Source organism: Nansenia antarctica, assembly GCF_963989245.1.
Source record: "Nansenia antarctica genome assembly, chromosome: 10".
Taxonomy (NCBI): domain Eukaryota; kingdom Metazoa; phylum Chordata; class Actinopteri; order Argentiniformes; family Microstomatidae; genus Nansenia; species Nansenia antarctica.
In genome coordinates, this window is record NC_137680.1 from 31,520,946 (window position 1) to 31,538,445 (window position 17,500).

Consider the following 17,500-nt stretch of genomic DNA (forward strand, 5'->3'; position numbering starts at 1 on the left):
TTTATGCATCAAGACAGGTGTATATGTAGTGGATGAAGATATAGCCTACATAAAGTGAGTATTCATGATTTTATTAATTGCTGCGATATTAGATGGCTTATAATGAATTGTTTATAACACCATTGACTTCATACCAGCATTCACTTTGTTTCACTTTGTGAAAATGTGTCAATATTCAACAATCTTTTACAGATCTGACTTGCAAATAGGAATCTCTCCTAAACTAAAAAATTCAGGAACTGTCAAAAAGCTGATTTTGCAGAGATTGTAACTTTGTGTTTTTTCTCACTGTGGCTCTTCTCTTTGAATCAATGTAGATCATTTACAAGTGTATAAAGATCCCAACTACTGTTCAGCACAAGATGGCATTTATCTTGAGCTCAAAATGTTATGAACTACTGCCCTCTTGTGTTCAGATGCAGCAATGCAACGTTTGCCAAATTAATCACACTGAGCTTCACTTATCATGTTACTCCCATATAGTTTTAAAGGGATAGTCCACTCTAATATAAAATGTGTATCATACCTTCTCAATAACACAATGTCAGTGTGTCTACAAGTGTCTAAAAGTGCAAACTATGAGTGTCTGTTACACTTTTAGTAAGTAAACATTTGAACATGCGTAGGCAATGCAATCAAACTCCATTTCTCTTACCCGTGTAATTTCTGTCATCTTTGGCAAGCAAACAAAAAGAGACAAAAAATGGACTAGTTATAGCAAAATAAATATCTGTGATAGGTATTTAAATTCAGCTTTTTCAGTTTTTTCCTTCTGCATGCATAGATTTACATTATGTACAGAAGTACACGGTTGTGTTTGATGCTGAAATTACCATCAATATTTTGGCCTCCTGTACTATATTACTGTATTGCAAATGTATCACAGAGTATGATTTCCTGCCACCAGATGCAATACAGAGCTTTACCATACTACAAACATCACCATTTGGTTTCCATTTTGTTTGTGCACATTATAACACAATAGAACAGCTTCACAAATCAACATTATCATTGTGCATTCAGCAGATGGACAGATGCCAGACTCACAGAGGCAGAGGGGTTTAGGCGAGTCCCACTTGCCCAGCTTGGTACAGTGGGTGATGTTCCTGCCCTCCAGTATGAAGCCAGCATGGCAGCTGTAGTGCAGCACACTGCCCTCTACTGGATGCCCTGGGGGCTTCACCGCCACCCTGCCGTTCTCCAGGGACGTCCACACACGAGGGCACAGCAGCACTGGCACAGAGAGAGAGAGAGAGAGAGAGAGAGAGAGAGAGAGAGAGAGAGAGAGAGAGAGAGAGAGAGAGAGAGAGAGAGAGAGAGAGAGAGAGAGAGAGAGAGAGAGAGAGAGAGAGAGAGAGAGAGAGAGAGAGAGAGGGAGAAAGGTGGTGAGAAAGACAAGAGAGAGAAAGAGAGAGAGACAAAGGGAGTGAGAGAGAGAAAGGTAGTGACAAAGATTGAGAGGGGGAAAGAAAAGAGCGACAGAAAGAGACAGAGAGAGAGACAGAGAGAGAGAGAGAGAGAGAGAGAGGTCAGTGAAAATTATCCTGCACATATCCACACGGCAGGAAGTCAGGCGCAGAGGTGGCATATGAGAGAGTTCTCGGCAGAGAAGTGCACAATAATACATGAGATGGGAGAGCTTAACACAGAAGCTGTCACGCAAAGCTCAGTAATGTACTGTAGTGCAGTGTGTTGCTTATAAAGAGATGCTACAGGATCTTCAAGCAAAAAGAAATACCATAACGTATCGATTGTATGGCTTTTAAGTGTCTGTTAGATCTATTAGTAACTTGTTTTAAAGTTCTATGCGCACCTGACGTGTGTGTGTGTGTGTGTGTGTGTGTGTGTGTGTGTGTGTGTGTGTGTGTGTGTGTATGTGTGTGTGACGCGTAAGCGTGAAGCTGACATGCAGGGGACCTGTTTTTGGCTCTTGTGCATATATCAGTTAGATTCATGGTTTAAATTATACAAATATCCAATCACTTTAATGGGAGAAATGTAGTACAGTTCTGTACATGCAATGTTGTGTTTCTGTCTTAGAATATCTGCTTCATGACTATGTATAAGAAGAGAAACTATGTCATAGGAGAAACGGTTGAGGTCAGTCCCATGGAAAATGTAGGAGTTGATTTGCGCTTCTATGGAAAAACTCCATGTCTAATTCACACAGGCAGTGAAGGAGATATGAAGATCAATGCCTGTCCCTAATTTCTGTGGGTGTTTGTGTTGTTGTAAACTGTCCAACACTATTACCCCATGTTCACCCATTCCCTCTCTTTCTCTCTGTTTAACCTCTCTCTCCTTCTGTTCTCTCTCTTTCTGTCTGTTTAACCTCTCTCTCCTTGTGTTCTCTCTCTTTCTCTACCTCTGTTTAACCTCTCTCTCCTTCTGTTCTCTCTCTTTCTCTCTGTTTAACCTCTCTCTCCTTCTGTTCTCTCTCTTTCTGTCTGTTTAACCTCTCTCTCCTTCTGTTCTCTCTCTTTCTCTCTGTTTAACCTCTCTCCCCTTCTGTTCTCTCTCTTTCTGTCTGTTTAACCTCTCTCTCCTTCTGTTCTCTCTCTTTCTGTCTGTTTAACCTCTCTCTCCTTCTGTTCTCTCTCTTTCTGTCTGTTTAACCTCTCTCTCCTTCTGTTCTCTCTCTTTCTGTCTGTTTAACCTCTCTCCTTCTGTTCTCTCTCTTTCTCTCTGTTTAACCTCTCTCTCCTTCTGTTCTCTCTCTTTCTCTCTGTTTAACCTCTCTCTCCTTCTGTTCTCTCTCTTTCTGTCTGTTTAACCTCTCTCTCCTTGTGTTCTCTCTCTTTCTGTCTGTTTAACCTCTCTCTCCTTCTGTTCTCTCTCTTTCTCTCTGTTTAACCTCTCTCTCCTTCTGTTCTCTCTCTTTCTGTCTGTTTAACCTCTCTCTCCTTCTGTTCTCTCTCTTTCTCTCTGTTTAACCTCTCTCTCCTTCTGTTCCCTCTCTTTCTATCTGTTTAACCTCTCTCTCCTTCTGTTCTCTCTCTTTCTCTCTGTTTAACCTCTCTCCTTCTGTTCTCTCTCTTTCTGTCTGTTTAACCTCTCTCTCCTTCTGTTCTCTCTCTTTCTGTCTGTTTAACCTCTCTCTCCTTCTGTTCTCTCTCTTTCTGTCTGTTTAACCTCTCTCTCCTTCTGTTCCCTCTCTTTCTATCTGTTTAACCTCTCTCTCCTTCTGTTCTCTCTCTTTCTGTCTGTTTAACCTCTCTCTCCTTCTGTTCTCTCTCTTTCTTTCTGTTTAACCTCTCTCTCCTTCTGTTCTCTCTCTTTCTGTCTGTTTAACCTCTCTCTCCTTCTGTTCCCTCTCTTTCTCTCTGTTTAACCTCTCTCTCCTTGTGTTCTCTCTCTTTCTGTCTGTTTAACCTCTCTCTCCTTCTGTTCTCTCTCTTTCTCTCTGTTTAACCTCTCTCTCCTTCTGTTCTCTCTCTTTCTGTCTGTTTAACCTCTCTCTCCTTCTGTTCTCTCTCTTTCTGTCTGTTTAACCTCTCTCTCCTTCTGTTCTCTCTCTTTCTCTCTGTTTAACCTCTCTCTCCTTCTATTCTCTCTCTTTCTCTCTGTTTAACCCCTCTCTCCTTCTGTTCCCTCTCTTTCTCTCTGTTTAACCTCTCTCTCCTTCTATTCTCTCTCTTTCTGTCTGTTTAACCTCTCTCTCCTTCTGTTCTCTCTCTTTCTCTCTGTTTAACCTCTCTCTCCTTCTGTTCTCTCTCTTTCTGTCTGTTTAACCTCTCTCTCCTTCTGTTCTCTCTCTTTCTGTCTGTTTAACCTCTCTCTCCTTCTGTTCTCTCTCTTTCTGTCTGTTTAACCTCTCTCTCCTTCTGTTCTCTCTCTTTCTGTCTGTTTAACCTCTCTCTCCTTCTGTTCTCTCTCTTTCTCTACCTCTGTTTAACCTCTCTCTCCTTCTGTTCTCTCTCTTTCTCTCTGTTTAACCTCTCTCTCCTTCTGTTCTCTCTCTTTCTGTCTGTTTAATCTCTCTCTCCTTCTGTTCTCTCTCTTTCTCTCTGTTTAACCTCTCTCTCCTTCTGTTCTCTCTCTTTCTGTCTGTTTAACCTCTCTCTCCTTGTGTTCTCTCTCTTTCTCTCTGTTTAACCTCTCTCTCCTACTATTCTCTCTCTTTCTCTCTGTTTAACCTCTCTCTCCTTCTGTTCTCTCTCTTTCTGTCTGTTTAACCTCTCTCTCCTTCTGTTCTCTCTCTTTCTCTGTTTAACCTCTCTCTCCTTCTATTCTCTCTCTTTCTCTCTGTTTAACCTCTCTCTCCTTCTGTTCTCTCTCTTTCTCTCTGTTTAACCTCTCTCTCCTTCTGTTCTCTCTCTTTCTGTCTGTTTAACCTCTCTCTCCTTCTGTTCTCTCTCTTTCTGTCTGTTTAACCTCTCTCTCCTTCTGTTCTCTCTCTTTCAGTCTGTTTAACCTCTCTCTCCTTCTATTCTCTCTCTTTCTCTCTGTTTAACCTCTCTCTCCTTCTGTTCTCTCTCTTTCTCTCTGTTTAACCTCTCTCTCCTTCTGTTCTCTCTCTTTCTGTCTGTTTAACCTCTCTCTCCCTGTGTTCTCTCTTTTTCTGTCTGTTTAACCTCTCTCTCCTTCTGTTCTCTCTCTTTCTGTCTGTTTAACCTCTCTCTCCTTCTGTTCTCTCTCTTTCTCTCTGTTTAACCTCTCTCTCCTTCTGTTCTCTCTCTTTCTCTCTGTTTAACCTCTCTCTCCTTCTGTTCTCTCTCTTTCTCTCTGTTTAACCTCTCTCTCCTTCTGTTCTCTCTCTTTCTGTCTGTTTAACCTCTCTCTCCTTCTGTTCTCTCTCTTTCTGTCTGTTTAACCTCTCTCTCCTTCTGTTCTCTCTCTTTCTCTCTGTTTAACCTCTCTCTCCTTCTGTTCTCTCTCTTTCTCTCTGTTTAACCTCTCTCTCCTTGTGTTCTCTCTCTTTCTGTCTGTTTAACCTATCTCTCCTTCTGTTCTCTCTCTTTCTGTCTGTTTAACCTCTCTCTCCTTCTGTTCTCTCTCTTTCTGTCTGTTTAACCTCTCTCTCCTTCTGTTCTCTCTCTTTAACCTCTCTCTCCTTCTGTTCTCTCTCGTTCTCTCTCTTTAACCTCTCTCTCCTTGTGTTCTCTCTCTTTCTGTCTGTTTAACCTCTCTCTCCTTCTGTTCTCTCTCTTTCTGTCTGTTTAACCTCTCTCTCCTTCTGTTCTCTCTCTTTCTGTCTGTTTAACCTCTCTCTCCTTCTGTTCTCTCTCTTTCTCTCTGTTTAACCTCTCTCTCCTTCTGTTCGCTCTCTTTCTCTCTGTTTAACCCCTCTCTCCTTCTGTTCTCTCTCTTTCTGTCTGTTTAACCTCTCTCTCCTTCTGTTCTCTCTCTTTCTGTCTGTTTAACCTCTCTCTCCTTCTGTTCTCTCTCTTTCTCTCTGTTTAACCTCTCTCTCCTTCTGTTCTCTCTCTTTCTCTCTGTTTAACCTCTCTCTCCTTCTGTTCTCTCTCTTTCTGTCTGTTTAACCTCTCTCTCCTTCTGTTCTCTCTCTTTCTGTCTGTTTAACCTCTCTCTCCTTCTGTTCTCTCTCTTTCTGTCTGTTTAACCTCTCTCTCCTTGTGTTCTCTCTCTTTCTGTCTGTTTAACCTCTCTCTCCTTCTGTTCTCTCTCTTTCTCTCTGTTTAACCTCTCTCTCCTTGTGTTCTCTCTCTTTCTCTGTGTTTAACCTCTCTCTCCTTCTGTTCTCTCTCTCTTTCTGTCTGTTTAACCTCTCTCTCCTTCTGTTCTCTCTCTTTCTGTCTGTTTAACCTCTCTCTCCTTCTGTTCTCTCTCTTTCTCTCTGTTTAACCTCTCTCTCCTTCTGTTCTCTCTCTTTCTGTCTGTTTAACCTCTCTCTCCTTCCGTTCTCTCTCTTTCTGTCTGTTTAACCTCTCTCTCCTTCTGTTCTCTCTCTTTCTGTCTGTTTAACCTCTCTCTCCTTCTGTTCTCTCTCTTTCTCTCTGTTTAACCTTTCTCTCCTTGTGTTCTCTCTCTTTCTCTCTGTTTAACCTCTCTCCTTCTGTTCTCTCTCTTTCTCTCTGTTTAACCTCTCTCTCCTTCTGTTCTCTCTCTTTCTGTCTGTTTAACCTCTCTCTCCTTCTGTTCTCTCTCTTTCTGTCTGTTTAACCTCTCTCTCCTTCTGTTCTCTCTCTTTCTGTCTGTTTAACCTCTCTCTCCTTCTGTTCTCTCTCTTTCTGTCTGTTTAACCTCTCTCTCCTTCTGTTCTCTCTCTTTCTCTACCTCTGTTTAACCTCTCTCTCCTTGTGTTCTCTCTCTTTCTCTCTGTTTAACCTCTCTCTCCTTCTGTTCTCTCTCTTTCTCTCTGTTTAACCTCTCTCTCCTTCTGTTCTCTCTCTTTCTGTCTGTTTAACCTCTCTCTCCTTCTGTTCTCTCTCTTTCTGTCTGTTTAACCTCTCTCTCCTTCTGTTCTCTCTCTTTCTCTCTGTTTAACCTCTCTCTCCTTCTGTTCTCTCTCTTTCTCTCTGTTTAACCTCTCTCTCCTTCTGTTCTCTCTCTTTCTGTCTGTTTAACCTCTCTCTCCTTCTGTTCTCTCTCTTTCTCTCTGTTTAACCTCTCTCTCCTTCTGTTCTCTCTCTTTCTGTCTGTTTAACCTCTCTCTCCTTCTGTTCTCTCTCTTTCTCTGTTTAACCTCTCTCTCCTTCTATTCTCTCTCTTTCTCTCTGTTTAACCTCTCTCTCCTTCTGTTCTCTCTCTTTCTCTCTGTTTAACCTCTCTCTCCTTCTGTTCTCTCTCTTTCTGTCTGTTTAACCTCTCTCTCCTTCTGTTCTCTCTCTTTCTGTCTGTTTAACCTCTCTCTCCTTCTGTTCTCTCTCTTTCAGTCTGTTTAACCTCTCTCTCCTTCTATTCTCTCTCTTTCTCTCTGTTTAACCTCTCTCTCCTTCTGTTCTCTCTCTTTCTCTCTGTTTAACCTCTCTCTCCTTCTGTTCTCTCTCTTTCTGTCTGTTTAACCTCTCTCTCCCTGTGTTCTCTCTTTTTCTGTCTGTTTAACCTCTCTCTCCTTCTGTTCTCTCTCTTTCTGTCTGTTTAACCTCTCTCTCCTTCTGTTCTCTCTCTTTCTCTCTGTTTAACCTCTCTCTCCTTCTGTTCTCTCTCTTTCTCTCTGTTTAACCTCTCTCTCCTTCTGTTCTCTCTCTTTCTCTCTGTTTAACCTCTCTCTCCTTCTGTTCTCTCTCTTTCTGTCTGTTTAACCTCTCTCTCCTTCTGTTCTCTCTCTTTCTGTCTGTTTAACCTCTCTCTCCTTCTGTTCTCTCTCTTTCTCTCTGTTTAACCTCTCTCTCCTTCTGTTCTCTCTCTTTCTCTCTGTTTAACCTCTCTCTCCTTGTGTTCTCTCTCTTTCTGTCTGTTTAACCTATCTCTCCTTCTGTTCTCTCTCTTTCTGTCTGTTTAACCTCTCTCTCCTTCTGTTCTCTCTCTTTCTGTCTGTTTAACCTCTCTCTCCTTCTGTTCTCTCTCTTTAACCTCTCTCTCCTTCTGTTCTCTCTCGTTCTCTCTCTTTAACCTCTCTCTCCTTGTGTTCTCTCTCTTTCTGTCTGTTTAACCTCTCTCTCCTTCTGTTCTCTCTCTTTCTGTCTGTTTAACCTCTCTCTCCTTCTGTTCTCTCTCTTTCTGTCTGTTTAACCTCTCTCTCCTTCTGTTCTCTCTCTTTCTCTCTGTTTAACCTCTCTCTCCTTCTGTTCTCTCTCTTTCTCTCTGTTTAACCCCTCTCTCCTTCTGTTCTCTCTCTTTCTGTCTGTTTAACCTCTCTCTCCTTCTGTTCTCTCTCTTTCTGTCTGTTTAACCTCTCTCTCCTTCTGTTCTCTCTCTTTCTCTCTGTTTAACCTCTCTCTCCTTCTGTTCTCTCTCTTTCTCTCTGTTTAACCTCTCTCTCCTTCTGTTCTCTCTCTTTCTGTCTGTTTAACCTCTCTCTCCTTCTGTTCTCTCTCTTTCTGTCTGTTTAACCTCTCTCTCCTTCTGTTCTCTCTCTTTCTGTCTGTTTAACCTCTCTCTCCTTGTGTTCTCTCTCTTTCTGTCTGTTTAACCTCTCTCTCCTTCTGTTCTCTCTCTTTCTCTCTGTTTAACCTCTCTCTCCTTGTGTTCTCTCTCTTTCTCTGTGTTTAACCTCTCTCTCCTTCTGTTCTCTCTCTCTTTCTGTCTGTTTAACCTCTCTCTCCTTCTGTTCTCTCTCTTTCTGTCTGTTTAACCTCTCTCTCCTTCTGTTCTCTCTCTTTCTCTCTGTTTAACCTCTCTCTCCTTCTGTTCTCTCTCTTTCTGTCTGTTTAACCTCTCTCTCCTTCCGTTCTCTCTCTTTCTGTCTGTTTAACCTCTCTCTCCTTCTGTTCTCTCTCTTTCTGTCTGTTTAACCTCTCTCTCCTTCTGTTCTCTCTCTTTCTCTCTGTTTAACCTTTCTCTCCTTGTGTTCTCTCTCTTTCTCTCTGTTTAACCTCTCTCCTTCTGTTCTCTCTCTTTCTCTCTGTTTAACCTCTCTCTCCTTCTGTTCTCTCTCTTTCTGTCTGTTTAACCTCTCTCTCCTTCTGTTCTCTCTCTTTCTGTCTGTTTAACCTCTCTCTCCTTCTGTTCTCTCTCTTTCTGTCTGTTTAACCTCTCTCTCCTTCTGTTCTCTCTCTTTCTGTCTGTTTAACCTCTCTCTCCTTCTGTTCTCTCTCTTTCTCTACCTCTGTTTAACCTCTCTCTCCTTGTGTTCTCTCTCTTTCTCTCTGTTTAACCTCTCTCTCCTTCTGTTCTCTCTCTTTCTCTCTGTTTAACCTCTCTCTCCTTCTGTTCTCTCTCTTTCTGTCTGTTTAACCTCTCTCTCCTTCTGTTCTCTCTCTTTCTGTCTGTTTAACCTCTCTCTCCTTCTGTTCTCTCTCTTTCTCTCTGTTTAACCTCTCTCTCCTTCTGTTCTCTCTCTTTCTCTCTGTTTAACCTCTCTCTCCTTCTGTTCTCTCTCTTTCTCTCTGTTTAACCTCTCTCTCCTTCTGTTCTCTCTCTTTCTCTCTGTTTAACCTCTCTCTCCTTCTGTTCTCTCTCTTTCTCTCTGTTTAACCTCTCTCTCCTCCTGTTCTCTCTCTTTCTGTCTGTTTAACCTCTCTCTCCTTCTGTTCTCTCTCTTTCTCTCTGTTTAACCTCTCTCTCCTTCTGTTCTCTCTCTTTCTCTCTGTTTAACCTCTCTCTCCTTCTGTTCTCTCTCTTTCTGTCTGTTTAACCTCTCTCTCCTTCTGTTCTCTCTCTTTCTCTCTGTTTAACCTCTCTCTCCTTCTGTTCTCTCTCTTTCTGTCTGTTTAACCTCTCTCTCCTTCTGTTCTCTCTCTTTCTGTCTGTTTAACCTCTCTCTCCTTCTGTTCTCTCTCTTTCTGTCTGTTTAACCTCTCTCTCCTTCTGTTCTCTCTCTTTCTGTCTGTTTAACCTCTCTCTCCTTCTGTTCTCTCTCTTTCTCTACCTCTGTTTAACCTCTCTCTCCTTCTGTTCTCTCTCTTTCTCTCTGTTTAACCTCTCTCTCCTTCTGTTCTCTCTCTTTCTGTCTGTTTAATCTCTCTCTCCTTCTGTTCTCTCTCTTTCTCTCTGTTTAACCTCTCTCTCCTTCTGTTCTCTCTCTTTCTGTCTGTTTAACCTCTCTCTCCTTGTGTTCTCTCTCTTTCTCTCTGTTTAACCTCTCTCTCCTACTATTCTCTCTCTTTCTCTCTGTTTAACCTCTCTCTCCTTCTGTTCTCTCTCTTTCTGTCTGTTTAACCTCTCTCTCCTTCTGTTCTCTCTCTTTCTCTGTTTAACCTCTCTCTCCTTCTATTCTCTCTCTTTCTCTCTGTTTAACCTCTCTCTCCTTCTGTTCTCTCTCTTTCTCTCTGTTTAACCTCTCTCTCCTTCTGTTCTCTCTCTTTCTGTCTGTTTAACCTCTCTCTCCTTCTGTTCTCTCTCTTTCTGTCTGTTTAACCTCTCTCTCCTTCTGTTCTCTCTCTTTCAGTCTGTTTAACCTCTCTCTCCTTCTATTCTCTCTATTTCTCTCTGTTTAACCTCTCTCTCCTTCTGTTCTCTCTCTTTCTCTCTGTTTAACCTCTCTCTCCTTCTGTTCTCTCTCTTTCTGTCTGTTTAACCTCTCTCTCCCTGTGTTCTCTCTTTTTCTGTCTGTTTAACCTCTCTCTCCTTCTGTTCTCTCTCTTTCTGTCTGTTTAACCTCTCTCTCCTTCTGTTCTCTCTCTTTCTCTCTGTTTAACCTCTCTCTCCTTCTGTTCTCTCTCTTTCTCTCTGTTTAACCTCTCTCTCCTTCTGTTCTCTCTCTTTCTCTCTGTTTAACCTCTCTCTCCTTCTGTTCTCTCTCTTTCTGTCTGTTTAACCTCTCTCTCCTTCTGTTCTCTCTCTTTCTGTCTGTTTAACCTCTCTCTCCTTCTGTTCTCTCTCTTTCTCTCTGTTTAACCTCTCTCTCCTTCTGTTCTCTCTCTTTCTCTCTGTTTAACCTCTCTCTCCTTGTGTTCTCTCTCTTTCTGTCTGTTTAACCTATCTCTCCTTCTGTTCTCTCTCTTTCTGTCTGTTTAACCTCTCTCTCCTTCTGTTCTCTCTCTTTCTGTCTGTTTAACCTCTCTCTCCTTCTGTTCTCTCTCTTTAACCTCTCTCTCCTTCTGTTCTCTCTCGTTCTCTCTGTTTAACCTCTCTCTCCTTGTGTTCTCTCTCTTTCTGTCTGTTTAACCTCTCTCTCCTTCTGTTCTCTCTCTTTCTGTCTGTTTAACCTCTCTCTCCTTCTGTTCTCTCTCTTTCTGTCTGTTTAACCTCTCTCTCCTTCTGTTCTCTCTCTTTCTCTCTGTTTAACCTCTCTCTCCTTCTGTTCTCTCTCTTTCTCTCTGTTTAACCCCTCTCTCCTTCTGTTCTCTCTCTTTCTGTCTGTTTAACCTCTCTCTCCTTCTGTTCTCTCTCTTTCTGTCTGTTTAACCTCTCTCTCCTTCTGTTCTCTCTCTTTCTCTCTGTTTAACCTCTCTCTCCTTCTGTTCTCTCTCTTTCTCTCTGTTTAACCTCTCTCTCCTTCTGTTCTCTCTCTTTCTGTCTGTTTAACCTCTCTCTCCTTCTGTTCTCTCTCTTTCTGTCTGTTTAACCTCTCTCTCCTTCTGTTCTCTCTCTTTCTGTCTGTTTAACCTCTCTCTCCTTGTGTTCTCTCTCTTTCTGTCTGTTTAACCTCTCTCTCCTTCTGTTCTCTCTCTTTCTCTCTGTTTAACCTCTCTCTCCTTGTGTTCTCTCTCTTTCTCTGTGTTTAACCTCTCTCTCCTTCTGTTCTCTCTCTCTTTCTGTCTGTTTAACCTCTCTCTCCTTCTGTTCTCTCTCTTTCTGTCTGTTTAACCTCTCTCTCCTTCTGTTCTCTCTCTTTCTCTCTGTTTAACCTCTCTCTCCTTCTGTTCTCTCTCTTTCTGTCTGTTTAACCTCTCTCTCCTTCCGTTCTCTCTCTTTCTGTCTGTTTAACCTCTCTCTCCTTCTGTTCTCTCTCTTTCTGTCTGTTTAACCTCTCTCTCCTTCTGTTCTCTCTCTTTCTGTCTGTTTAACCTCTCTCTCCTTCTGTTCTCTCTCTTTCTCTACCTCTGTTTAACCTCTCTCTCCTTGTGTTCTCTCTCTTTCTCTCTGTTTAACCTCTCTCTCCTTCTGTTCTCTCTCTTTCTCTCTGTTTAACCTCTCTCTCCTTCTGTTCTCTCTCTTTCTGTCTGTTTAACCTCTCTCTCCTTCTGTTCTCTCTCTTTCTGTCTGTTTAACCTCTCTCTCCTTCTGTTCTCTCTCTTTCTCTCTGTTTAACCTCTCTCTCCTTCTGTTCTCTCTCTTTCTCTCTGTTTAACCTCTCTCTCCTTCTGTTCTCTCTCTTTCTCTCTGTTTAACCTCTCTCTCCTTCTGTTCTCTCTCTTTCTCTCTGTTTAACCTCTCTCTCCTTCTGTTCTCTCTCTTTCTCTCTGTTTAACCTCTCTCTCCTCCTGTTCTCTCTCTTTCTGTCTGTTTAACCTCTCTCTCCTTCTGTTCTCTCTCTTTCTCTCTGTTTAACCTCTCTCTCCTTCTGTTCTCTCTCTTTCTCTCTGTTTAACCTCTCTCTCCTTCTGTTCTCTCTCTTTCTGTCTGTTTAACCTCTCTCTCCTTCTGTTCTCTCTCTTTCTCTCTGTTTAACCTCTCTCTCCTTCTGTTCTCTCTCTTTCTCTCTGTTTAACCTCTCTCTCCGTCTGTTCTCTCTCTTTCTCTCTGTTTAACCTCTCTCTCCTTCTGTTCTCTCTCTTTCTCTCTGTTTAACCTCTCTCTCCTTGTGTTCTCTCTCTTTCTCTCTGTTTAACCTCTCTCTCCTTCTGTTCTCTCTCTTTCTGTCTGTTTAACCTCTCTCTCCTTGTGTTCTCTCTCTTTCTGTCTGTTTAACCTCTCTCTCCTTCTGTTCTCTCTCTTTCTCTCTGTTTAACCTCTCTCTCCTTCTGTTCTCTCTCTTTCTCTCTGTTTAACCTCTCTCTCCGTCTGTTCTCTCTCTTTCTCTCTGTTTAACCTCTCTCTCCTTCTGTTCTCTCTCTTTCTGTCTGTTTAACCTCTCTCTCCTTCTGTTCTCTCTCTTTCTGTCTGTTTAACCTCTCTCTCCTTCTGTTCTCTCTCTTTCTGTCTGTTTAACCTCTCTCTCCTTCTGTTCTCTCTCTTTCTGTCTGTTTAACCTCTCTCTCTTTCTGTTCTCTCTCTTTCTCTACCTCTGTTTAACCTCTCTCTCCTTCTGTTCTCTCTCTTTCTGTCTGTTTAACCTCTCTCTCCTTCTGTTCTCTCTCTTTCTGTCTGTTTAACCTCTCTCTCTTTCTGTTCTCTCTCTTTCTCTACCTCTGTTTAACCTCTCTCTCCTTCTGTTCTCTCTTTCTGTCTGTTAACCTCTCTCTCCTTCTGTTCTCTCTCTTTCTGTCTGTTTAACCTCTCTCTCCTTGTGTTCTCTCTCTCTTTCTGTCTGTTTAACCTCTCTCTCCTTGTGTTCTCTCTCTCTTTCTGTCTGTTTAACCTCTCTCTCCTTCTGTTCTCTCTCTTTCTCTCTGTTTAACCTCTCTCTCCTTCTGTTCTCTCTCTTTCTCTCTGTTTAACCTCTCTCTCCTTCTGTTCTCTCTCTTTCTGTCTGTTTAACCTCTCTCTCCTTCTGTACTCTCTCTTTCTGTCTGTTTAACCTCTCTCTCCTTCTGTTCTCTCTCTTTCTCTCTGTTTAACCTCTCTCTCCTTCTGTTCTCTCTCTTTCTCTCTGTTTAACCTCTCTCTCCTTCTGTTCTCTCTCTTTCTGTCTGTTTAACCTCTCTCTCCTTCTGTTCTCTCTCTTTCTCTCTGTTTAACCTCTCTCTCCTTCTGTTCTCTCTCTTTCTGTCTGTTTAACCTCTCTCTCCTTCTGTTCTCTCTCTTTCTCTCTGTTTAACCTCTCTCTCCTTGTGTTCTCTCTCTTTCTGTCTGTTTAACCTCTCTCTCCTTCTGTTCTCTCTCTTTCTGTCTGTTTAACCTCTCTCTCCTTCTGTTCTCTCTCTTTCTGTCTGTTTAACCTCTCTCTCCTTCTGTTCTCTCTCTTTCTGTCTGTTTAACCTCTCTCTCCTTCTGTTCTCTCTCTTTCTGTCTGTTTAACCTCTCTCTCCTTCTGTTCTATCTCTTTCTGTCTGTTTAACCTCTCTCTCCTTCTGTTCTCTCTCTTTCTGTCTGTTTAACCTCTCTCTCCTTCTGTTCTCTCTCTTTCTCTCTGTTTAACCTCTCTCTCCTTCTGTTCTCTCTCTTTCTCTCTGTTTAACCTCTCTCTCCTTCTGTTCTCTCTCTTTCTCTCTGTTTAACCTCTCTCTCCTTCTGTTCTCTCTCTTTCTGTCTGTTTAACCTCTCTCTCCTTGTGTTCTCTCTCTTTCTGTCTGTTTAACCTCTCTCTCCTTCTGTTCTCTCTCTTTCTCTCTGTTTAACCTCTCTCTCCTTCTGTTCTCTCTCTTTCTCTCTGTTTAACCTCTCTCTCCTTGTGTTCTCTCTCTTTCTGTCTGTTTAACCTCTCTCTCCTTCTGTTCTCTCTCTTTCTCTCTGTTTAACCTCTCTCTCCTTGTGTTCTCTCTCTTTCTCTCTGTTTAACCTCTCTCTCCTTCTGTTCTCTCTCTTTCTGTCTGTTTAACCTCTCTCTCCTTCTGTTCTCTCTCTTTCTGTCTGTTTAACCTCTCTCTCCTCCTGTTCTCTCTCTTTCTGTCTGTTTAACCTCTCTCTCCTTCTGTTCTCTCTCTTTCTGTCTGTTTAACCTCTCTCTCCTTCTGTTCTCTCTCTTTCTGTCTGTTTAACCTCTCTCTCCTTCTGTTCTCTCTCTTTCTGTCTGTTTAACCTCTCTCTCCTTCTGTTCTCTCTCTTTCTCTCTGTTTAACCTCTCTCTCCTTCTGTTCTCTCTCTTTCTCTCTGTTTAACCTCTCTCTCCTTGTGTTCTCTCTCTTTCTGTCTGTTTAACCTCTCTCTCCTTCTGTTCGCTCTCTTTCTGTCTGTTTAACCTCTCTCTCCTTGTGTTCTCTCTCTTTCTGTCTGTTTAACCTCTCTCTCCTCCTGTTCTCTCTCTTTCTCTCTGTTTAACCTCTCTCTCCTTCTGTTCTCTCTCTTTCTCTCTGTTTAACCTCTCTCTCCTTCTGTTCTCTCTCTTTCTGTCTGTTTAACCTCTCTCTCCTTGTGTTCTCTCTCTTTCTCTCTGTTTAACCTCTCTCTCCTTGTGTTCTCTCTCTTTCTCTCTGTTTAACCTCTCTCTCCTCCTGTTCTCTCTCTTTCTGTCTGTTTAACCTCTCTCTCCTTGTGTTCTCTCTCTTTCTCTCTGTTTAACCTCTCTCTCCTTCTGTTCTCTCTCTTTCTCTCTGTTTAACCTCTCTCTCCTTGTGTTCTCTCTCTTTCTGTCTGTTTAACCTCTCTCTCCTTCTGTTCTCTCTCTTTCTCTCTGTTTAACCTCTCTCTCCTTCTGTTCTCTCTCTTTCTCTCTGTTTAACCTCTCTCTCCTTCTGTTCTCTCTCTTTCTGTCTGTTTAACCTCTCTCTCCTTCTGTTCTCTCTCTTTCTGTCTGTTTAACCTCTCTCTCCTTCTGTTCTCTCTCTTTCTGTCTGTTTAACCTCTCTCTCCTTCTGTTCTCTCTCTTTCTCTCTGTTTAACCTCTCTCTCCTTCTGTTCTCTCTCTTTCTGTCTGTTTAACCTCTCTCTCCTTCTGTTCTCTCTCTTTCTCTCTGTTTAACCTCTCTCTCCTTCTGTTCTCTCTCTTTCTCTCTGTTTAACCTCTCTCTCCTTCTGTTCTCTTTCTTTCTGTCTGTTTAACCTCTCTCTCCTTCTGTTCTCTCTCTTTCTGTCTGTTTAACCTCTCTCTCCTTCTGTTCTCTCTCTTTCTGTCTGTTTAACCTCTCTCTCCTTGTGTTCTCTCTCTTTCTCTCTGTTTAACCTCTCTCTCCTCCTGTTCTCTCTCTTTCTCTCTGTTTAACCTCTCTCTCCTCCTGTAAGGTGTAGTAATTGATCCCAACGCTGAAGAGAAGGAGGGGTAAATAGAGTGACAATGAGGGGAATGTAGAGATAGTAAAAGAGAGTGTAAAGGAGAGTCTACCTATAGAGATATATTACTAGGGAAGGCAGGGGCTATCTATCCCATTCATAACATTCATTTACAACACATGACTTGTTTACAGTTTTTCCTGGTTGTTTAAACAGATTTTTGGAAACATCAGAGACAATGTGCACAATCTCTAACTCATTTACCAACTGCTAAACCAATTCTGCTAAACTCCAAGCACATTTTCCTGCTTTAGACTCATCTTCCCATTCCATACCATACATTTTCCTGCTTTAGACTCATCTTCCCATTCCATACCACACATTTCCTGCTTTAGACACATCTTCCCATTCCATACCACACATCTTTCAGCTCACTAAACACAATTCTCCATATCTTGCACACTCTTCCTGATTTTCCACTCCTGATGTTCACTCAGAACACACTGCCAATCACATTCCTAAACTCCAAAGGCTGTTGTGCACTTTGCAATCATCAATTTGGATGATTGTGGATGAGATCTTGTGGCCAGGCAGGGACCAGAGGGAGGATGCAGCCTAGTTTTGTTTTGTTTACGTTTGTTTATATATTCTCATTTGCTGTAATTCCATTTCCTGTTTTCATCCTTCATGTTCATCATTCATGTTTGCCCTGACATACAGTAGTCTATGCATAGATTTGGGGCACAAATAAAATATAATTCGATGGCAAAATATTGTGTGTTTTCTCTTTGGGTATACAGTAACAATATATGTCGATATTTCACATCCAACAGGTGAAACACTGAACATGCAAAGTCCTGATTCCACTGCTAAGGCATTCCTACAGTGTTTTCCATTCATATATAGTGTTTTCCATTTTGCACATCAGTGTTCAATGAGTGCTTGGAATGTCTACTCGTATGATGTATGTGTTTGAATTTTGAGAGCAAAGTGTGCTTGTGCAAAGGAAGTATAGGATTTAGCATTCTGTGCTTGAGTTTTGAGGGCAAAGTGTGCTTGTGCAAAGGAAGTGTAGGATTTAGCATTTTGTGCTTGAGTTTTGAGGGCAAAGTGTGCTTGTGCAAAGGAAGTGTAGGATTTAGCATTTTGTGTGTGAGTCTTGAGATTTGTGTTTAGGATTTTGAGGGAGTGAGGTAGTGAATCAGGGAATCTGTTTAAACAACCAGGAAAAACTGTAAGGGGTGCCATGTAGTCAACTAGGGTGGGACTTCCTATGAGCTGGGAAGGTATCAGCCAGTTGGATCAATACATCGGGCTCCAATTCGTTTCCGCTGGACACCACAGTGTCCACAGTTTAGTTGATATGGGTGCTGTATTAGCGATTTCATTCAGCAAAGTTTCAGGTTGCGTAAAGGCGGAGGGCAGTCTCCATCAAAGAGTGGGTGAGGATAATTGAGTATCAGATGAAGATGTCCATTTTCCTCGCCAATAAGGCTTTTACTGCAAATGTTTGAATGGATAATTATTGATATTTTTGACGAATACAGTTGGACAAATACAGTTGGAGGCAACAAATGTAACTAAGTGTCTATGATATCATTATCTAATCACACAACAAGCCTAGAGTGGCACGCTAAATTCAACCTTTCAACCATTGTAACTATAGTATGATGGTTTATTTTAGTCTCCCCTCACAATATTATCATAGACTGAACAAATTGAATTTTGGTAACTCAATTTGTCTTTTTTGTGCATAAAGGCTCTCCAAAAGTATTTTAGGTAGGTATAGCCCAATGCATATTTTCCTATAATCTACACAGTATATATATTCCTATTTGATTTTATACTGTATCAAAGACATTTATGGTCGCATTATTTAATTATTCTAAAGTAGTAATTAGCACCGACAGAGAGTGGAGGCGATCAATGTATGCTGGGAACATTGCCATTAATTCAATGTTTTTGGGACTATAGCCAAAGGAATTTAATAGGCTAATGCAAGAACACTAGGCCTACTTCCACATATTTGTAGGGGACGTACTGATGTGCCCATTATGATGAAATAAGTGTATAATCGGCTATTGTT

At 41.8% G+C, this 17,500-nt stretch overlaps 1 protein-coding gene across 2 annotated transcripts in view; it reads right to left on the reverse strand.

Moving 5' to 3' along the window:
- Positions 1–17,500, reverse strand: part of gabbr1a (gamma-aminobutyric acid (GABA) B receptor, 1a) — a gene marked incomplete at both ends in the record, with an annotated part of 49,861 nt that overhangs the window by 29,157 nt on the left and 3,204 nt on the right. Inside the window, 2 exons of one of the 2 annotated variants that reach the window (XM_080540676.1) lie at positions 656–673; positions 1,048–1,233. In XM_080540676.1, the coding sequence (XP_080396802.1) occupies positions 656–673; positions 1,048–1,233 (204 nt within the window). The remainder of the gene's footprint in view (positions 1–655; positions 674–1,047; positions 1,234–17,500) is intronic. The other variant, XM_080540677.1, reaches the window with a different exon arrangement.